The sequence below is a fragment of the Nycticebus coucang genome, chromosome 3 (assembly GCF_027406575.1).
Source record: "Nycticebus coucang isolate mNycCou1 chromosome 3, mNycCou1.pri, whole genome shotgun sequence".
Lineage (NCBI taxonomy): Eukaryota > Metazoa > Chordata > Mammalia > Primates > Lorisidae > Nycticebus > Nycticebus coucang.
In genome coordinates this window covers 94,347,404-94,370,695 of record NC_069782.1, presented here as the reverse complement: position 1 = coordinate 94,370,695, position 23,292 = coordinate 94,347,404, and the positions used below count along the sequence as shown (strand labels likewise).

At 39.6% G+C, this 23,292-nt stretch overlaps 1 protein-coding gene across 7 annotated transcripts in view; it reads left to right on the top strand.

Annotated features, from left to right (window-relative positions):
- The window catches only part of FAM149B1 (family with sequence similarity 149 member B1), a 79,754-nt gene that overhangs the window by 38,947 nt on the left and 17,515 nt on the right, over positions 1–23,292 (top strand). For all 7 annotated transcript variants that reach the window (XM_053586142.1, XM_053586147.1, XM_053586144.1 and 4 more), the window contains 2 exons: positions 289–453; positions 10,507–10,694. In XM_053586142.1, the coding sequence (XP_053442117.1) occupies positions 289–453; positions 10,507–10,694 (353 nt within the window). The remainder of the gene's footprint in view (positions 1–288; positions 454–10,506; positions 10,695–23,292) is intronic.

Sequence of the window (23,292 nt, the reverse complement as noted above, 5' to 3'; positions counted from 1 at the left end):
TGTGAATATTCTTAGATTTCTAAAACTTATTTTATAGTTATGCCTGTTTGCATCTGAAAAGATAATAAGCAGTATGAGATAGAGCATGGTGCATCTAGGCAGAATAGGTCTATGGCCAGAATTTAATCTTTTTTGTTCTGAGAAATAGCAGGTCATCAAAGGCTTAGAATAATAGTCTAGGAAGGTGTTGCCAGGGCAAGGGTGGTTTGAGCCAAAACTCATATGATTGTTGCCAAGAGAACAGTTTATATTGTACATTATTAATATTTGCTTTATTTCTTCTCCCAGATTTGGTATAAGGGGAAAGAAGTTACGTTTTTCATCTTCTTATGCTCATAAAGCATTTCCCATTGCCAAATCCCCCAGCTTGTATTCTATGGAAAGAGAAGAGGAAGACTGTATAATTTCGGAAGGAATAATTGAGGAATACCTAGCATTTGACCACACAGATATGTGAGTATTATGTCTTTTACGCTTTCTACTCTTCTATTTCATGTAATAATATCTATTTTTCTAAACTATGCTATCGGTATTATCTATAATTAGATCTATGCCAGTTTCTGTTATTTATTTTCTGTTACTTCTCAAGTATCCCAAGTTTATATTCTTAGTTTTTCCTTCCACAGGCTTCCTTTTGTATTTTATTATTTCATACATCCTTTGCCTCTGACTGAAATTAGAGATTTTAAAATGAGTTAATTTTCTTCTACATAGTTCGATTTTACCTTTTTGCAATTTATCACCAGTGGAAACCATTTTTTTTGGCCAGGGCTCGGTTTGAACCCACCACCTCCAGCATATGGGGCTAGTGCCCTACTCCTTTGAGCCACAGGCGCTGCCCACCAGTGGAAACCTTTTAAAATGGTATTTGGAGAGGTGTGAACTTGGCCAGGTGCAGTAGGTCATGCCTGTAATCCTAGCACTCTGGGAGGCTGAGGTGGGTGGATTCCTTGAGCTCAGGAATTCAAGACCAGCCTGAGCAAGAGTGAGACCCTGCCTCCACTGAAAATAGAAAAACTAGCTGGGAGTTGTAGCAGGTGCTTGTAGTCCTAGCTACTCAGGAGACTGAGGCAAAAGGATTGCTTGAGGCTAGGAGTTTGAGGTTGCCATGAGCTATGATGATGCCATGGGACTCTACCCAGGGCGACAGAGTGAGTGCTTCACAAAAAAAAAAAAAAAAAGAGGTGTCAACTTTGTTTATATAAATCATGTTTGGAAAAGATATAGACAGTTTATTTAAAACATTATGTCTGAGACCAGGTGTGGTAGCTCACACCTGTAATCCTAGCCAAGGCGGATGGGTTGTCTGAGCTTAGGAATTCAAGACCAGCCTAAGTAAGAGCAAGACCCCATCTCTAAAAATAGCTGGGCATTATGGGGGGTGCCATAGTCCTAGCTACTCAGGAGGCTGAGGCAAGAGGTTTGCTTAAGCCCTAGAGTTTGAGGTTGCTGTGAGCTATGATGCCATGGCATTCTACCGAGGTTGACAAAGTAAGACTCTGTCTCAAAAATAACTTTATCTTAGCACCAACTTTACTTTATTTATGTCTACCCTTATGGTATTCTAACGGTAGTTCTGTGACATAGATATTATTTGTCTTCTTTGTAAGATAGATGAGAATCAGAGTGGTTAAATGATTTGTCTAAAGTAAAAATAAATCCAGTACTTTATTCATGTGATTCTAAATCCAGTGCCCTGTTCACTATTCTGTGCTAGCTTTCTGAAACATTAACTTCTTAAACTATTCTCTAAGCCTTTAGAAGTTCCAGAATTGATAGTCATAGGCACAGGTCACTTAGGCATTCTCTGTGGTGTCCATGAAACCTCTCCTTGGGTTCCCTCCAGCCTTGCTGACTGACTCCCCTTCTTCTCTCAGCCCTATTTCCCTGTCCCTGCGTAAAGCCTTTTGACCATCATAACACAAGCCACATTTCCACACGTAACACCACTGAGCTAGAATGTTAGGTTCTTTTTGCTCTAGAACAGTGGTTTTCAACCTTCCTAATGCCACAGCCCTTTACTAACAGTTCCTGTGGGTCGCAACCCACAGGTTGAGAACCACTGCTATAGAACCTAGAATGAGCTAGGTTCTTTTGGTTTTCCAAAGACCCCATTTCCCTTCACTTCTCCTGGCCTATGTCAATTTTTTTCTGTCTTCTGTTTTTCCTCAAATGAAACATCTTCTCCCTTGGTTTAAGTTTATACAAAATAAAATTGATTTAACTAATTTAAAATCTGATGTAAACATCTGATAGGTGTCCCCAGGGCATCTCTTTCCCTTTTTCTAATAATCAATCCAGATTAATTTTCAGGTAATACAGGGAAGATTTTTAGAAAGATTGGTGGCTCACACCTATAATCCCAGCAACTCAGGAGGTAGAGGCAAGATCACTTGAGCCCAGGAGTTCAAGGCTACAGTGAGCTGTGATAATGCCACCATACTCCAGCCTGGGCAATGGAGCAAGACACCATCTCCAAGAAAGAAAGAGAGACAGAAGAGAGGAAGGAAGAGGAAGAAAGGAAGGCAGGCAGGCAGACTTCTCTTCAGAGATTTCACCAAGATATCTTATAAAGTGACAGAATGATCGGATCTTTAAAATGTTCCTAAATGAAAAGATGGAAGGTTGAGAAATAAATTAAAACACCTATAGGAAATTAAGCTACATAATAATTTCAGCAAATGATTTTGGGCAAATGAAACAGACCTAGAAAACAAATAAGGTTCCTAACTTATTCTTTCTATAAAAATAAATTTCAGGGCATTCTGTGGTGGCTTACATCTGTAATCCCAGCACTTTGCAAGGCCAAGGTGGGAGGATCGCTTGAGGCCAGAAGTTCGAGACCAACTTGGTCAACACTGTCCTTATCAAAATGGTTTTTTTTTTTTTGTTTGTTTTTTTTTGAGACAAGAGTCTCACTATGTCACCCTTGGTAGAATGTTTTGGTGTCACAGCTCACAGCAACCTCAAACTCTTGGGCTTACACAACTCTTGCCTCAGCCTCCCTAGTAACTGGGACTACAGGCACCTGCCACAACACCTGGCTACCAAAAATGTTTTAAAAGCTAGCCAGGTGTTGTGATGCATGTCTGTGTACAGGAAACTGGGGAATTTGAGACAGGAGGATGGCTAAAGCCCAGGAGTTCAAGGCTATAGTGTGCTAAGATTACACCGCTACACTCGAGACTGTCCAACAGTCTCAAAAAGAGAAAATTTAAAAATTTTTGTGGCTCGGCGCCTGTAGCTCAGTGGTTAGGGCGCTGGCCACGTGCATTGGGGCTGGTGGGTTTGAACCCAGTGTGGGCCTGCTGAACAACAACAACAATAAGAAAGTAGCTGGGCATTGTGGTGGGCGCCTGTAGTCCCAGCTACTCAGGAGGCTGAGGCAAGAGAGTCACTTAAGCCCAAGAGTTTGAGGTTGCTGTCAGCTGTGACGCCATAGCACTCTACCGAGGGCACCATAATGAGACTCTGTCTCAAAAGAAAAAAAAAAACTCACATGTATAAAAATGTGACAGATGAAATCATGTAAATTTAGAAATATAAATATAAATTTAAATACAATTAGTATTAATCAACTTACAACTTAATGTCAGGCCAGCTCTTCCTTGGGAAGGCAGAGTAGCTGTCCTGCGTAAGCCTCTTCGTACCCTTCTTTTCTTATTTATTTATTTTTTATTTTAATAGATTGAGGTGATGTAAGTTGAATTCTGTTACATGTATACATTATATAGAGGTGAAGTTTGGGCTTTTGGTATACACCCCCTGAATAGTGTACATTGTACCCCACAGGTAATTTTTCATACTTTACTACCTCTCATGCCCTCCCCTTATGAGTCTCCAGTGTCCATTATGCCACTCTGTTTGCCCTTGGATAGATATAGTTTAGCTCCTCCTTATAAGTGAGAATATGTAGCATTTATTTTTGTGTTTCTGAGCTACTTCACTTATGATAATGGTCTCCAGTACTATCCAAGTTGCTGCAAAAGGCATTACGATATTTTGCCATGTATAATGTACATTTTTTTGCCCAAATTTTTAAGGGAAAAATAAGGATGCATGTTATACATGGGTAGTACTAATTCTGTATCTATATAAATGTTCTTTTGTTTTGTAATTATTTGTTACATAAAATTTCTGTATGTGGGTCATTAAGAAAGTTTCAAAATACACAAAAATCAAGAAACATAAAATCCCTTGTCTCAAAACTTTTATGTATCATAACATGTTAAAAAGTAAGTGCTAGGCTCAGCGCCTATAGCTCAAGTTGCTAAGACGCCAGCCACATACACCAGACCTGGTGGCTTCGAATCCAGCCCGGGCCTGCCAAACAACAATGACAACTAACAGCTACAACCAAAACATAGCCAGGCGTTGTGGCGGATGCTTGTAGTCCCAGCTACTTGGGAGGCTGAGGCAAGAGAATCACTTAAGCCCAGGAGTTGGAGGTTGCTGTGAGCTGTGATGCTACGGCACTCTATCCAGGGCAACAGCTTGAGACTCTGTCTCAAGAAAAAGAAAGTAAGTGCTAAAACGCCTTTATCATACAAAAACAAGTAACTAAATACAAATAAAAATTTGCACTAAAAATTAAAATGAAATATTTTTTTCCTGAAATTTGGGTCATAAACAGAGGTACATATTATACCTGGAAAAATATGGTATTTCATTTTTTCTTATGGCTTAGTAGTTCTCCATGATGGTCTCACTCTATTGCCCAGGTTAAAGTGCAGTGGCATCATAGGTCACTGTAACTACAAACTCCTAGGCTTGAGTGATCCTTCTGCCTCAGCCTTCTAAGTGCCACCACGCCCAGCTAATATTTAAATTTTTCATACAGAGATGATGTCTTGCTGTGTTGCTCAGTCTGGCCTCCTGCAATCCTCCTCCTTAGTCTCTAAAATGCTAGATTATAGGCATGAGCCACCACGCCCAGCCCAGGTATCTTTTTTTTTTGTGACAGAGCCTCAAGATGTTGCCTCAAACTTCTGGGCTCAAGCGATTCTTCTGCCTCTGCCTCCCAAGTAGCTGGACTACAGGCACCTGCTACAATGCTCAGCTATTTTTTGGTTGCAGCCATCATTGCTGTTTGTTGGGCCTGGGCTGGATTCGAACCTGCCAGCTCAGGTGTATGTGGCTGGCGCCTTAGCCGCTTGAGCCATAGGCGCCGAGGTATCAAAATGCTAGATTATAGGCATGAGCCACCACGCCCAGCCCAGCTATCTTTTTGATTAAATGATTTTTTTCCTCAAGGAGATACTCAGAAGTAAGATTGTGGGATCAAATGGTAGATATGCTTTTAGTTCTTTGAGAAATCTCCATATTGATATTCATAGAGGTTGTACAAATTTACATTCCCGCCAGTAGTATGTAAGTGTTCCCTTTTCACCATATCCATAACATCTATTGGCTTTTGATTTTTTAATAATGGCCATTCTAAATGGAGTAAGACAGTATTTAATTGTGGCTTTAACTTGCATTTCTATGATGATTAGTGATATTAAACATTTTTTTCATACGTTTTTTGGACATTTGTATATCTTCTTTTGAAAAATCCCTATTCATGTCATTTGCCCACTTTTTGTGTGTGACAGGATATTGCTTTGTTGCATGGATTACAGTCCAATATGGACATTTAACAATATTGATTCTTCTGATCCATAAGTATAGGATGTCTTCCCATTTATTTTTATCATCTGTGATTTATTTCATCAGTGATTTGTAGTTCTCCTTATAGATATTCCATCTTCTTGGTTAAATTTATTCCTAGATAATTTTTTTTTTGCAGCTGTTGTAAATGGGATCAAGTTCTTGATTTGGTTCTCAGCTTGTTCATTATATATAGAAGTGCTATTGATTTTTGTATACTGAGTTTTATAACTTGAGACTTTACTGAATTCATTTACCAAGTCTAGGAGTCTTTTGGAGGAATCATTAGGGTTTTCTAGATATAAGATCATATCATCAGCAAACAAATAGCTTGGCTTCTTCATTTTCAATTCGAATTCCCTTTATTTTTTTCTTTCGTTTGATTGCTTCAGACTTCCAGTGCTGTGTTGAATAGGAGTGATGAAAGTGTATACCCTCATCTCATTACAGGTCCTAGGGGGAACACTGCTAACTTTTCTACATTATGATTTTTTTTTTCTCTTTGGAGACAGAGTCTTACTATGCTGCCCTCGGTAGAGTGCCATGGCATCAGAGCTCATGGTAACTTCAAACTCTTTGGGCTTGAGCAATTCTCCTGCCTCAGCCTCCCAAATAGCTGAGACTACAGGCACCTGCCATAGTGCCCAGCTATTTTTTGTTGTGGTTGTCATTATTGTTCAGCAGACCCTGGCTGGGTTTGAACCCACCATCCTCAGTGTATATGGCTGGCGCTGTAACCACTGTGCTATAGGTACCCAGCCTCTACATTATGATGTTGACTGTGTTTTGTCATATATAGCTTTTATTATTTTGAGATATGTTCCTTCTATGCCAAATATTTTAAATATTTTGAGGGTTTTTATCATGAAGGGATACTGGATTTTATTGAATGTTTTTTCTACATCTATTGAGATGATCATACGGCTTTTGTTTTTAATTCTGTTTATGTGGTGATTAACATTTATTGACTTGTGTATGTTGAACCATCCTTGCATCCATGATGTAAACCACTTTATCGTGGTGGATTATCCTTTTGATGTGCTGTTGGATTTAGTTTGCTAGTATTTTTGTATCTATGCTCTTTAGAGATCTTGGTCAAAGTTTTCTTTTTTTGTTGCATTCTTTCTTGGCTTTGGTATCAGGGTGATCCTGGCTTTGTAGAATGAGTTACAGAGGATCATTCCTTCTTGATCTTATGGAACAAGGCACCAAGGCACTGGTGCCTTAAGTAGGCACCAGTTCTTCTTTTTATATCTAGTAAGATTTGGCTGTGAATCCTTTTGCTCCTGAGCTTTTCTTATTAGGAGATTTTCTTTTTTATTACTGATTCAATCTCATGACTTGTTATTGGTCTATACATTAGTTGTATTTATTACTGGTTCAATCTTGGGAGATTGGCCAGGTGCAGTGGCTCACACTTAGCACTTTAGGAGGCCGAGGCGGGTGAATTGCCTTGAGCTTACAAGTTCAAGACCAGCCTGAGCAACAGCGAGACCCCATCTCTAAAAATAACCAGGTGTTGTGGCGGGCGCCTATAGTCCCAGCTACTCGGGAGGCTGAGGCAAGAGAATCAGTTGAGCTCAACAGTTTGAGGTTGTTGTGAGCTCTGAAGACACAGCACGCTACTGAGGGTGACAAAGTGAGACTCTGTCAAAAAAAAAAAAAAATCTTGGGAGTTTGTATGCTTTCAGGAATTCATTCATTTTCTCTGGGTTTTCTAGTTTCCGAGCATATAATTGTTAATAACAGCATAATAGTTTCTGATTATCTTTTGTATTTCTATGGTACCTGTTATAACGTCTCCTTTTTCATTTCTGATTATGTTTATTTGGATCTATCTTTTTTTTTTTTTTTTTTTTTTTGTAGAGACAAAGTCTCACTTTGTCACCCTGGGTAGAGTGCCATGGTATCACAGCTCACAGCAACATCCGACTCCTGGGCTTAGGCGATTCTTTTGCTCAGCCTCCCGAGTAGGTGGGACTACAGGCGCCCACCACAACGCCCGGCTATTTTTTTGTTGCAATTTGGCCAGGCCGGGTTTGAACCCGCTACCTTCAGTATATGGGGCCAACACCCTACTCATTGAGCCACAGGCACCGCCCCGGATCTCTCTTTTCTTGGTTAGTCTAGCTAGTGGTTTATTGATTTTTATCTTTTCAAAGAACCAGTGTTTACTTTTGTTGATCTTTTATATTGTTTTTTGGTCTCTATTTCATTTAGTTCTGCTCTTTGTTATTTTATTTCTTCTGCTAACTTATGGTATGGTTTATTCTTATTTTTCTAGTTCCATAAGGTGCAAGGTTAGATTAATTTGTGATCTTCCTAGAAGTTTGTTTTTTTGATGCTATAAATTTAGTACCACTTTTGCTGTATCCCACAGGTTTTGGAATGTTGTGCTTTCATTTTCGTGCTTTCAAAAAAATTTTAAAGTTCTCTCCTTATTTCTTCATTGATTGAGTGATATTTGAGAAGTATATTGTTTAATTTCCGTGTATATGTAGTTTGTGAAGTTCCGCTTTGTACTGATTTCTAGTTTTATTCTGTGGTCTGAGAAGTTACTTGATATGATTTTGATTTTTAAAAAATTAGCTATTATTCAGTTTGTAGTTTAAAATGTGGCCTCTCTTAGAAAATGTTCCATGTACTGATGAAAAAAGTACATATTCTGTAGTTATTGGGTGGAAAGTTCTGTAAATGTTAAGTACATCTGGTCTGAAGTCCAATTTAAGTCCAAGGTTTCTTTACTGATTTTCTATCTTTTTTTTTTTTTGAAACAGAGTCTCAAGCTGTCACCCTGGGTAGAGTGCTGTGGCATCATAACTCACAGCACCTCCAACTCAGGCTAAAGCTATCTCTTGCCTCAGTTTTTCTATTTTTAATAGAGACGGGGTCTCGCTTTTGCTCAGGCTGGTCTCAAATTTATGAGCTAAAGCAATCCACTGCATTGGCCTCCCAGAGTGCTAGGATTATAGGTGTGAGCCACGGTGCCCGGTCCTGATTTTCTATCTTGATGATCTGTCTAGTGCTGTGAGTGGGGTGCTGACATCCCCTAATTTTATTGTGTTGCTGTCTATCTCTTCATTGAAGTCTAGTAATATTTTTTTGTGAATCTGGGTACACTGATGTTGTGTGCATATATATTTAAGGTTATTATATCCTCTGGCTGAATTGATCACTTTATCATCATATCATGATCTTTTGTCTTTTTTTACTGTTTCTAATTTGAAGTTTGTTTTATTTGATACAAGTTGAGTATAGCTACTCTTGCTTGCTTTTGGTTTCCATTTGCATGGACTATCTTTTTCCACTCCTTTACTTTGAGTCTATATATGTATCTTTATATGTAAGATCAGTTTCCTATAAGCAGATATAGTTGGATCATGTTTTTGTTGTTGTTGTTGTTGTTGCCCTGGGTAGAGTGCCTTGGTATCATAGTAGCTCACAGCAATCTCAAACTCTTGGACTCAAGCGATCCTCTGGCCTGAAACTCCTGAGTAACTGGGACTACAGGCATGTATCACTATGCACGGCTAGTTTTTCTATTTTTAGTAGAGAAAGGATCTTGCTCTTGCTGACACTGGTCTCAAACTTGGAAGCTCAGGTGATCCTCAGGATTACAGGTGTGAGCCATCCCAGGTGGCCTGGATCAAGGTTTCTTTAAATTCATTCTGCCAATCCATCTATATCTTTTAAGTGTAGTATTTAATCCATTTACATTCAGGGTTAATATTGATATGTGAGGCTTTGTTCTTGTCATATTGTTAGTTGATTTCTACTTTTATAAATTCTTTTTCCCTTTTTGTTTTTGTGGTTTGCTGACCTTGTGTCATTTTGTCATTTTGCCATTTAATTCCTTTCTATTCCTCCTTTATGTGATTATTTTATTAGACCTTTGAGTTTTCTATTTTCATGATGATGAATATTGACCTTTTATTTCCGTTTTTAAGATATCTTTGAGCATTTCCTGGAGGGCTGGTCTACTGGTGACATATTCTTGCAGTGTTTACTTTTTGGAGTCTGTTTGTACCTTTCTTTCCTGCCTACAATATCCTATTTAATTCTTGAGACCTCTGCTGCCTTAGGGGTAACTTTTACCATAGAGGCCTGGAGATATTTCTCACTATTCCAAGCCAGTTGCAGAATTTACTTTGTCTTAGCTTATATAATACATCTATTATAAGTTAAGCCATCTATCAAGCCAGATTTTTTCCCCATAGACCCCCAGGACTATGGTACTCCCTGCCAAAAAAGCACTTGGCTAACTGAGAGTTACAGGGTTACAGACACAAGCGTCTCTATAAATAAGCCAAAGAAGAGCTTTTGTGCTGTTTAATTTCTCTCCTTTTCCTTTTTAGCCTATTAGCAAATGCTTATTTGTTTTAGTAAATGTATACTAATTTTAATAATTTATGTGGAATGTTTTTCTAATGAATCATTGCATCAAATTATTACGCACAGTTCCATGTACATTGTTAAATGTCACATTAATATTAATCTGAATTTTATCCAATATCTAGTTATGGCAAAGGTTATTTCTGTAATTGTTACAGCTGATTGTTCAACTGATAATATTCATCTGTTTAAAGCTAAAATATGTTCATTAATTCTCAGGCTTCTTTTGCTGATTTTATTTTTTTGGCAGAGTAGTGGGATCGGGTAGGGGTAAAAGGGAAGTGCAGCCTTCTCTGTCGAGCACTCTCTTAGTTCCCAAGGCAGCTTCATACATGTGCTGCATATGCTGGGTAACAAGGAGGCTTTTTGGAGGGTAACAGTTACACCCCTAAGAAGCACAAAGGACAGTGGTGGACACTGAGCAAAGAATAATCATGAAGTCTTTTCCTCTTGCTTCTGTTACAGGGAAGAGGGATTTCATGGAAAGAAATCAGAAGCAGCTACAGAGAAACAGAAATTAGGGTATCCTCCCATTGTTCCATTTTACTGCATGAAAGAGGATGTCCTTGCTTATGTGTTTGACATCGTGTGGAGCAAGGTTGTGGGCTGTATGGAGCAGTTGACACGTAGTCACTGGGAGGGTTTTGCTTCTGGTAAGGATCTTTGTGAAGACAATGTAAAAAGTAATTGTTTTTGATTTCCAAACCTAGATTATATACTACATTAGGGCAAAAGGTGGATATGAGACAAAGGAAAAACCCAAAAGTTTGACACCAATGTGTAGGATTTTTTCCCCTACATAACAAACAATTTTGACACCAGATTATCCAGCAGATACTAGCTGGGTGTCCTCTAATTCAATTCCAACATTGTCTACCTGGAGATAGCATTGGATCCCACAGTTTAAGTACTCAGTCCTACAAGACTGCCCCTTGCCTTAGATGCCAGTTGCAAATCTCAACTTGTGACCTGTGCTGCTTTTTTTTTTCTTCTTTATCTTCCTTTGTGTGTGTGTCTGTCCCCTGCTTCTGACCAACCAGCTATAAATCAGAGCTCTCTGAGCCTAGTCCTTTGGGTTTTTATGAAGGCTTCATTTTGAAGCATAACTGCTTAACTCGTTGCCATTGCTGATCAATTCAACCTTCAGCCCTCTTGTCTCTCCAAAGGTCAAGGGGTGAGGATGAAAAGCTTCCAACCTTCTAATTATATAGTTGGTTCCCCTGGCATTCACCCCCGTCACACCATCCTGAAGACTAGCCCGGAGCCCTCATCCACTAGTCATCTCATTAGTATACAAAAAGAAAACTTACCACTTTGGATATTCCAATAGTTTTAAGAGCTGTGTGCCAGGAACCAGGAGCAGAGACCGCATATCTATTTATTATTATGACACATGAATAATATCAGTGGGTCTGATTCATGTTTGTATTTCCCACAGAAACAATAGGTGCTTGGTAAATATTTGAGAATGAGTGGATGAAGAACAAGGTCCAGTCTATGATGATTAGACAGAGCTTGTGCTTTCTTTGAATATAATGATTTATGAGGAAAACTATGTGCAAGTGGCATATATATTTTAAAACTGCTTTGTTAAAGATTAATTGGCATACAACAAATGACACATTTAAAGTGTATAATTCAACAAGTTTGGACTTACGTATATACCATGAAACTGTTACCACAGTCAGTGTAATGAATATATTCATCGCCTCCCAAAGTAGATGGCTTTTGTGATCCCTCACTCCTGCTTCTGCCTGACCCCATCCCCAAAGTGATCAAAAAGAGTGATCTGCTTTCTGTCACTATTGATTAGTTGGCATTTGTTGAGTTTCATGTGAATGGAATCATACGAAATGTATTGTTTGTCAGACTTCTTTCACTCAACATAATGATTTTTTTTTTTTTTTTTTGGAACAAAATCTTGCTCTGTGATGGCCTTAGCCTAGCTCACAAGAACCTCAAACTCCTAGGCTCAAGCAGTCCTCCTATCTCAGCCTCCAAAATAGCTGGGACTACAGGTCCTCCTGTGCCTGTCTATAGGTCCAGGTACCACATCAGCTAGCTAATTTTTCAATTTTTAGTAGAGATGGGATCCTCCTCTTGCTCATGATGGTCTCAAACTCTTGACCTCAAGTGATCCTCCTGCCTTGGCCTCCCAGAGTATTAGGGTTACAGATGTGGGCCGAGTATGGTGGCTCACGCCTATAATCCTAGCACTCTGGGAGGCCCACAGGCAGGTGAATTGCCTGAGCTCAGGGGTTTGAGTCCAGCCTGAGCCAGAGTGAGACCTTGCTTCTAAAATAGCTGTGCATTGTGGCAGGCACCTATAATCCCAGCTACTCTGGAGGCTGAGCAAGAGAATCACTTAAATCCAGGAGTTTGAGGTTGCTGTGAGCTGTGATGCCATGGCACTCTACAAGGGCGACAAAGTGAGACTCTGTCTCTCTCCTCCACCAAAAAAAAAGGATTACAGATGTGAGGCACCACACCCAGCCCAACATAGTAATTCTGAGATTCATCTGTGTCATTGTATGTATTGATAATTTATTCCTTTTTATTATGAGAAGTATTTGTTGTACTATGGTCATTTGGATTGTTGTCAGTTTGGGGATATTATGTGAAAAGCTTTTATGCACACTAATGTATAAGAGCTTGGGGAAATTTTTTTTCTGTTGGGTAAATTGCTAGTAGTGGAATGGCTGGATTATATGGTTAGATGCATATTTAACTGTGCTGCTCAACAAATCATCACAATACGTATTTATTACCTCAGACATTTGTGAGTCAGAAGTCCAGAACAGGTAGTGCCCGTAGCTCAGTGGGTAGGGTGTTGGCCACATACACCCAAGCTGGCGGTTCAAACTCAGCCCAGGCCTGCCAAACAATGACAACTGCAATCAAAAAATAGCCAGGCGTTGTGGCGGGTGCCTGTAGTCCCAGCTACTTGGGAGGCTGAGGCAAGAGAATCGCTTAAGCTCAACAGTTTGAGGGTGCTATGAGCTGTGACGTCACAGCACTCTACCAGAGAGATGGTAGAGACATAGTGAGACTCTGTCTCAAAAATAAAAAAAAGAAGTCCCGAATAGTTTAGCTACTGTTGTGTTTAGGGTTTCACAAGGCTGCCATAAAGGTGTTAGATGGTAGTGGGTTCTCAGCTGGAAGCTCAACTAGGGAGGGGTCCACTTTTCCTTTTGTTTATACTTGGAAGCAGACAGTTCTTTGTAGCTGTAGTATTCATGGAAGCTTTATTCTTCAAAGCCAGCAAGAAAGACTATGAGGTAGTCACTAGCAAATCAAAAGCTTATATAACAACGTTATCCAGGGGTGATATCCCATCAATTTTAATGGTATCTCCTGTTCTAAAGCAAGTCATAGTCCTGTCCATGGTCAAAGGGAGGAGAACACAAAAGCATGAACACAAAGAGGTGGGAATCAGGCAGGGGCCATCTTAGAGTCAATCTGTCACACGTGTTCTCCCACATGCAAAGTCTATTAATCCTCCACCACCACCACCCCCCGCACCCGGCTTCCTAGAGTCTCATCCCATCATAGCATCACCTAAAAACTCACAAAATCTTATCATCTAAATTGGTTCCTGGTGTGGATTATGTTCCTAGATATAATCCATTTAGTACAGCTCCTGGGGCACAATTTTTTCCCCATCTGTAGACGAGACAAATTATCTTTCCCCAATACACCCAACATAAAATAATGGGAAAGGCAAAAGATAAGTTATTATTATATGTATTATGTAATTATATGTTATAAATATAAATTATATATTATTATAAGACATTACAGTTAAAAGGGAGGCAGATGGAAGGTTTAAAAAACAGTTTATAGCAATTCTGGAATCCAGCTAGGTAAGTATGAGGAGTTCCTTGATTAAGTTTCAACACCTGGGAATAGTCTGCTGCAGCTCACTGTTCCATTATCTGGGCTCCTGGTTTCATCCTCTGAATCAGGCTTCCTTTTTTCATGAAAGGATGTGTTTGTAGCTAGTTCATTTTATCAGGCTGCCTCTTGCCTGTAGAATTTTGGGAGTCTGACAAGCTTTCTTCATTTTGTACTCACTCTGTCCCTTTAGTCCAAGTTGGCAGCGTTTCTGCTGAAATGGTTTTCTCAAAAACTTTGTGGCTCTCCTGTGAATATCAGTGGTGTGTACCACATTAAACAAAAGCCACACATCTAGATTATTTCACATAATCTCTTCTCTTTCTTGAGCTCTTGCTTGGCTGGCTGACGGACAGTGCCCTTAGGCTTTGTAAAAGCTCTAGGGTTTGATTAAGAGCATGTTTGAGATATAACTTTAATTTCGTGAAAGGACTCTTTGCGTAAGTGAATAACCTTTTGATCTTTCCAAAGTATGAGTAAAAAGTTGTATAGTTACAATCTTTTCCTCTAGATCACTTTGTGCAATATTAACATCTTTTGCCCTCTAGAGATACTGAGAATTTTCAAAACCATCAAATCTCTTTTTTTTTTTGGTTTTACAAATTGAGGGTTTTCCCCTCAATTTATCTCTCTCATCTTGCTTTTTAAATAGTAAGAAAAACTTAGGCTTCATCTTTAACACATGGATTGTAAGATAATCACTTATAAGTTATGCTTTCTACATAACCACAGACCATTTAACTAAGCTTTCTGCCATGAAATAACAAGCATCTCCCTCCAGTTGCCAAAAACATGTTCTTCATTTTCTTCTGAGCCGTCCCCTGCAGTCCTCCAAATCTAGATTTCTATTAGTCTGTTCAAGGCAATTTATGCCTTCCCTATATCATGGTTTTCAGAATTCTTCAAGCCTCTTATCAATGAACAGTTGAGAATGAAATTAAGAAAACAAGGCCAGGTACAGTGGCTTACACCTATAATTCCAGCACTTTGGGAGGCCAAGGCAGGAGAATCACTTAAGGCCACGAGTTTGAGACCAGCCTAGGGAGTATAGTGAGACCCCAGCTCTACAAAATATAGCCAGGCATGATAGCATGTACCTGTAGTCCCGGGTACTCAGGAGGTTGAGATGGGAGTATTGCTTGAGCCCAGGAATTTAAGATTATGGTGAGCTATGATCATGCTACTGTACTCCAGTCTGAGCAACAAAGTAAGGTCATATCTCAGCATAAGAAAACAAAAAAACCCCAAGAAACAAAGACAAAAAAGAAATTAATAGAACAATTCATTTACAATAGCATTAAGAAGAATAAAAGTGTTAGCTATAACTTTAACCAAGGAAGTACAACACTTCCTTGGCTGTGCTTGAAACTACAAAATATTGCAGAAAGAAATAAGGGAAGACCTAAAGAAATGGAAGTTTACCCCACATTCATGGATTGGAAGACTAAATATTATTAAGATGGGTAATATTCCTCAAACGGATCTACAGATTTAGTGCAGTCCCTATCAAAATTCCATCTGCCTTTTTTTTTTTTTTTTTTTTTTTTTGCAGAAATGGGCAAGCTAATCCTGAAATTCATATGGAAATGTAAGGGGCCCTGGATAACCCAAACACTTATTTAAAAAGAACAAAGTAATCTAAACGATGTGGAACTGGCATAAGGACAAATAGTTCAATGAAATAGAACCAAAAGTCCAGCAATAAGCTCACACATCTATGACCAACTGATTTTCAACAAGGGTGCCAAGATCATTCAATGGGGGAAGAATAGTTTCTTCAACAAATGGTGCTGGCACAGGTGGATATCTACATGGAAAAAAATGAAGTTGGAACTCTGACCTCACACCATATACAAAAAGCAACTCAAAAAGGGTGAAAGACCTAAATTTAAGAGTTAAAATTGTAAAACTCTTACAAGAAAACATAGGAGTAACTCTTCATGATCCTGGATTCAATAATGGATTCTTAGTTATGACACTAAGAATATAAGCAACACAAGAACAAAATAAAGTGGACTTTATAAAGTCCACTTTATTTCTAAAGCATAGAAAATTTTTATGCTATAAAAGATATTATCAAGGAAGTGAAAGCAAACTACAAAATGGGAGAAAATACTTACAAATCCACATAAAAAGGCTCTGGATGCCAGGTACGGTGGATTATACCCATAATCCTAGCATTTTGAGAAGCTGAGGATAACTTGAGGCCAGACATTCAAGACTAGCTCTGATCAAGAGCAAGAAACCTGTCTCTACCAAAAAAAAATTTAGCCAAGTGTGGTAGGGTACAACTGTTGTCCCAGCTACTTGGGAGGCTAAGGCAAAAGGATTGCTGGAGCCCAGGAGTTTGAGGGTGTAGTGAGCTATGATGATGACACTGTACTCTAGCCAGAGCAACAGAGCAAGACTCTGTCTTTAAAAAAAAAAAAAAAAGAGGAACCAATGTCCAGAGTAGAGAACTACAACTCAACTACAACTGCTCAATAATAAAAGGACCAACAACCCAATTTATTTTTTATTTTATTTATTTATTATTATATCATAGCTGTGCACATTAATGCAATCCTGGGGAACCATACACTGCTTTTATACACTATTTCACATATTTTCATCACACTGGTTAACATAGCCTTCCTGGCATTTTCTTAGTTATTATGTTGAGACATTTATATTCTACATTTAGGAAGTTTCACATGTACCCTTGTAAGATGCACTGTAGGTGTAATCCCACCAATCACCCTCCCTCCACCCATCCTCTTCCCTCCCTCTCCCCCTTCCCCATATTCTTAGGTTATAATTGGGTTATAGCTTTCCTATGAAAGCCATAAATTAGTTTTATAGTAGGGCTGAGTACATTGGATACTTTTTATTCCATTCTTGAGATACTTTACTAAGAAGAATATGTTCCAGCTCCATCCATATAGACATGAAAGAGGTACAGTCTCCATCTTTCTTTAAGGCTACATAATATTCCATGGTGTACATATACCACAATTTATTTATTTATTTATTTATTTTTTTGGCCGGGGCTAGGTTTGAACCTGCCACCTCCGGCATATGGGACCAGCACCCTACTCCTTGAGCCACAGGCACCGCCCTCATATACCACAATTTAAAACAACCCAATTTTTTTTTTTTTTTGAGACAGAGTCTCACTATGTTGCCCTCAGTAGAGTGCTATGGCATCACAGCTCACAGCAACCTCAAAGTCTTGGGCTTACACAATTCTCTTGCCTCAGCCTCCTGAGTAGCTGGGACTACAGGCGCCCACCACAATGCCTGGCTATTTTTTGTTGTAGTTGTCATTGTTGTTTAGCAGCCCCAGCTGGGTTCAAACCCGCCAGCCCTGGTGTGTATGGCCAGTGCCCTGACTGCTGAGCTATGGGCACTGAGCCGACAACCCAATTTTAAAATGGGCAATCAGCTAGGTTTGGTGGCATGTGTCTGTTGTCCTAGCTACTCAGGAGGCTGAGGCAGGATTGCTTGAGCTCAGGATTTCAAGACCATTTGCATACATAGCAGGAATTAGTCTCTGAACAAAAAAGTTGGGGACAAATGACTTTGATGGATATTTCACCAAAGATACACAGATGGCAAGCACATGAAAAGATGCTGTACATCATTACTCATTAAGGAAATGCAAATCAAAACCACGTGGCTATATGTATATATTTTAAATTAAATTTTATTTTATTTTTTATTGTTGGAGATTCATTGAGGGTACAAGAAACCAGGTTACGCTGATTGCATTTGTTAGGTAAAGTCCCTCTTACAATTGTGCCTTGCTCTTAAAAGGTGTGTCACACACCAAGACCCCACCCCCTCCCTCCTTCCCTCTCTCTGCTCTTCCTTTCCCCCTTCCCTCCTTTTCTCTCTCTCTCTGTTCTCCCCTTCCCCCACCTCCTAAATTTTAATTTTTAAAGGGAGTATAACAAGTAAGGATGTGGTGAAACTAGAACCCTCGTACATTGCTGGTAGGAATGTAAAGTTGTGCAGCCATTGTGGAAACAAATTGGCAGTTCTTCAAAATGCAGGGTTTTGTATCTTTTTTTTTTTTTTTTTTTATAGAGACAGAGTCTCAGTTTATGGCCCTCAGTAGAGTGCCGTGGCCTCACACAGCTCACAGCAACCTCCAACTCCTGGGCTTAAGCGATTCTCTTGCCTCAGCCTCCCGAGTAGCTGGGACTACAGGCGCCCGCCACAACGCCTGGCTATTTTTTGGTTGCAGTTAAGCCGGGGCCGGGTTTGAACCTGCCACCCTTGGTATATGGGGCCGGCGCCTTACCGACTGAGCCACAGGCGCCGCCCTAAAATGCAGGGTTTTAAAAATACTTATTTTTTTCTTTGCCATTTAGTTAGTAGATAGACAGTTCCTTGAAATGTTAAATATAGATTACCATAGAACCCAGAAAATACCACTCCTAGGTATATAACCAAAGGAACTGAAAATATGTCCACACATAAAAAAACTTGCACATGAATATTCATAGCAGCATTATTTATAATAGCCAAAAAGTGGAAACAATCCTAATGCCCATTGGCAGATAATGAATAGATAAACAAAATTTGGAATAGCCATTTGTTAGGGGCGGAATTGTCTCCCTGCTAAAATTTACATGTTGAAGCCCTACCCATCAATGTGACTGTATTTGGAGATAGAGCAGGGAGATCATTAAGTGAAGTGGGGTCCTAATCCAGTAGGGCTAGTTTCCTTCTAAAATGAAGAGACATCAGAGATCTCTTTATTTCCACACATGCACAGAGAAGAGGCCATGTAAGAACACAAGAAGGTGGCCGCCTATGAGCCCGGGAGAGATGCCTCATCAGAAACCAACCCTGACAGCATCTTGTTTTGCACTTGAAGCCTCCAGAACTATGAGAAAATAAATGTCTGTTATGTAAGCTACAACTTTACAGTCTGCAGTTGATTTTGTTATGGCAGCCCTCGTAGACTAATATATCATACTATGGAATATTATTTAGCCATAAAAGGAATTAAGTACTGATACACGTTACAACATGGATAAACCTTGAGAATAATGTCAGACACAAAGGGCCACATATTACATGATTCCATTCATATGAAATATCCGGAATAGGCAGAGCCATAGAGACAGAAAGTAGTTTAGTGGTTGCCAGGGGATGGAAGAAGAGGGAAACTGGGAGGTAGAGCATTTCTTTTGGAGCAATGGAAAATTTCCTAAATTATATAATGGTGATGATTGTACAACATCGTGAATATGCCAAAACCACTGAATTGTATACTTTAAAATGGTGAACTTTTTGTAATATGAATCTTACTTAAATCTTTCTGAGTTTCTGTCAGCCTAAAAAATGTTCTTTAACATTTCTTGCACATGGGTCTGCTGGTGAGGAATTCTTTTGTAGATATGATAATTACTTTGCTTTCATTTTTGCAAGGTGATTTTATGAATTCTGTGTTGACAGTTTGTCTCCTAGTACTTTTAAGATGTCCATTTTCTTCTTGCTTGGTTTCTGAAACCATATCTGGTGTTATCTTTGTTCCTATATGTCTTTTTTTTTTTTTGGTCTGGCTACTGTTAAGATTTTCTCTTTATCACTGATTTTGAGCAATTTGATTATGATGTGCCTTAATGTAGTTTTCTTCATGTTTCTTCTGCCTGGAGTTTGTTGAACTTCATGGATCTATGGATTTATTGTTTTCATTGTTTGGAAAATATCCAGACATTATTTCTTCAGACACATTTTCTGCCCCCTGTAATCTGTCAGGACTCCAGTTATGCATAAATTAGCCCATTTGATCACTAATTCCTCCAATAATCAATGCTTAAAAATTTTTTTCACTATTCTTTTTCTCTGTGTATTTCATTCTAGATAATTTCTATTTTTGTGCTTTAAAGTTCATTCGTCTTCTGCAATATTAAATCTACTGTTAAGCTCATCTACTATAATTTTCGTCTCAGATACTGTCATTTCATTTTAAAATATGATTTCGGGAACTTGTATATCTTCCATGTTTGTATTTAATTTTTTGAAAATGTGGAATAATTTGAACTGAATTCTAGGTTAGTTTCAGTTATTGAAATTGTCTTCATTGTGAATAATTTTCTGCCTTGTAATCTTTGATTAGGTTTCAGATATTATGAATTTTACTTTATTAAGGGCTGAATTTCCTCCCTCCCTCCCTCCCTCCCTTCCTTCCTTCCTTCTCTCCCCCTCTCTCTCTTTCTCTTCCCTCTCCCTCCATCTTTCCTTCCTTTTTTTTTTTCACTTAAGCCCAAGAGTAGTTTTTTGGTTTTTGTTTTTTGAGACAGAATCTCATTATGTCATCCTTGGTAGAGTGCTGTGGCATCACAGCCCACAGCATCCTCAAACTCTTAGGCTTAAGTGATTCTCTTGCCTCAGCCTGCCAAGTAGCTGGGACTACAGGCGCCCGCCACAGCGGCCGCTATTTTTTTGGTTGTAGTTGTCATTGTTGTTTGGCAGGCTGGGGCTGAGGTTGAACCTGCCAGCTCCAGTATATGTGGCTGGCACCCTACTGGCTAAGCTATAGGCACCAAGCGGTTTCTTCCTTTTTTTGAGACATAGTCTCACTCCTTCACCCTGGATAAAGTACCAAGGCATCCACATAGCTCACGGCAACCTCAAATTTTTGGGTTCAAGAGATCATTTTGCCTTAGCCTCCCAAGTAGCTGGGACTACAGGTGTGTACCACCATGCCCAGCTACTTTTTCTGTTTTTAGTAGAGATGGTCTCACTCTGGCTCAGGCTGGTCTTGAATTCCTGAGCTCTGGCTTGGTGCCTGTGGCTCAAGCAGCTTAGGTGCCAGCCATATACACCTGAGCTGGTGAGTTCGAATCCAGCCGGGCCCACCAAACAATAGTGATGGCTGCAACCAAAAAATACCTGGGTGTGTTGTGGCAGGCACCTGTAGTCCCAGCTACTTGGGAGGCAGAGGCAGGATAATCACTTGAGCCCAGGAGTTGGAGGTTGCTGTGAGCTGTGACGCCACTGCACTCTACCCAGGGTGACAGCTTGAGGCTCTGTCTCAAAAAAAAAAAAAAAAAAGAATTCCTGAGCTCTAGCATTCTACCTGCCTCAGCCTCCGAGAGTGCTAGGATTACAGGTATGAACCACTGTGCCCAGCCAAGGGCTGAATTTCTTTTTTCTTTTTTTCTCTTTTTGGTTTGGGGTTCTCTGAGGGTACAAAGAATTAGGTTAGGCTCAGTGCCCGTAGTACAGTGGTTATGGCACCGGCCACATACACCTAGGCTGGTGGATTCGAACCCCGCCCCTGGCCAGCTAGACAACAATGACAACTGCAACAAAAAAAATAGCTGGGTGTTGTGGTGGGCACCTGTAGTCTCAGCTACTTGGGAGGCTGAGGAAGAGAATTGCTTAAACCCAAGAGTTTGAGGATGCTGTGAGCTGCGAAGCCATAGCACTCTACCTAGGGTGACATAGTGAGATTCTATCTCAAAAAAAAAAAAAAAAAAAGAATTAGGTTATACTGCTTGCATTTGTTAGGTAAAGTCCCTCTTACAGTGTGTCCCTCTCCCAAGTGGTCTGCCATACATCATAAACTTCCATCCCCCTTCCTTGTCCCCTCCCCATGACCTTGTTCCCCTTCACCTCATTTGAAGTGATTTGAGTTTACTCTTACGTGGGTATCATCTACTGGCTTCATATTAGAATTCAGTATATTGGATTCTTATTTCTCCATTCCTGTGATACTTTACTAAGGAGAATGTGTTCTTACTCTATCCAGATTAATACAAAAGATGTAAAGTCTTTTGATATATTTAGTAAAGTTGAAAGTGCAGGTTCCCTGTGATCCAGCAATTCTGCTCCTCAGTACATACCCTAAAGAAACTCCTACACATGTGTACCAGGAGAAATGTTCAAGAATCTTCACAACATCACCGGTTACAATTGCCCAACACTGGGTTTTTTTTGTGTGTGGTTTTTGGCCAGGGCTGGGTTTGAACCCGCCACCTCTGGCATATGGGACCGGCACCCTACTCCTTGAGCCACAGGTGCCGCCTGAATTTTAGTATTTGTAAAACACTGGGATTTTTAACACTTTCACCATCAGTTATGGATACAAAACCAAACTCAAGTAATCACATTTCTGAGAAAAACTAGTATGAACTCTTTTGGTCTTCATTGTTTATAAATCATTTCCATTAGCTAAAGTGATATCTTTACTAAATATATTTTTTAAAAAGCCTTTCTTTTTTTTTTTTTAAGAGACAGAGTCTCATTTTATCATTCTCTGTAGAGTGCTGTGGTGTCTCAGCTCACAGCAACCTCCAACTCCTGGGCTTAAGTGATTCTCTTGCCTCAGCCTCCCGAGTAGCTGGGACTACAGGCGCCCGCCACAATGCCCAGCTGTTTTTTTGTTGCAGTTTGGCCGGGGCCGGATTCAAACCCGTCACCCTCAGTATATGGGGCCAGTGCCCTACCCACTGACCCACAGGCGCCACCCAAGTCTTTGTCTTTTTTAATGGCTGAATAGTATTCTGTGGTATAAATATACCATAGCATGTTAATCCATTCCTGGGTTGGTGGACATTTAGTTGTTTATTGCTGGAGCAAACTGACAGGTGGTGGCACAAACCTCTCTCTACTACTAGAGTGAGTTTTTCTACTTTTATGTAAGGAAGAAAGCCAAATTGCATGCTACTATACAGTGTATGCAATAGGGCTACGTAGGGTAACTTGTGTTAAGATTGTGAGCAGTAGGGCGGCGCCTGTGGCTCAAGGAGTAGGGTGCCAGTCCCATATGCTGGAGGTGGCAGGTTCAAACCCAGCCCCGGCCAAAAAAAAAAAGATTGTGAGCAGTATCCCCAAAGTGTTTAAAACTCTGAATAAACGTAATCACTTCCTTGTTACTTTCTTTTTATTTTATAATCTTTTATCATTATTTTTATTTTTGAAGAGATGAAATCGTGCTACGTTGCCCAGTTTGGTCTTGACATCCCAGCCTCAAGTAATCTTCCGGCCTTGGCCTCCCAAAGTGCTGGGATTACAGTCCTTGGTGCCCAGCAATCATTTTAATTTTTAATCTAGATAGTTTTAAAATCTAAAGAAAAAGTTACTATTTTTTATTATGATCATTTTTGATCTAAATTTGCTAATGGGGAAACAAGTTTCACTTGTCATTTTTGTTAGGAAAAGATGTACATTATCTGAAGGAATCTATAGTAGTAAACTAAATGGTGCTAATGGAAGTGATTTATAAACAATGAAGACCAAAAGAGTTCATATTAGTTTTTCTCAGAAACGTGATTTCTCGAGTTTGGTTTTGTATCCATAACTGATGGTGAGAAGTGTTAAAAATCCCAGTGTTTTACAAATACTAAAATTCAATTG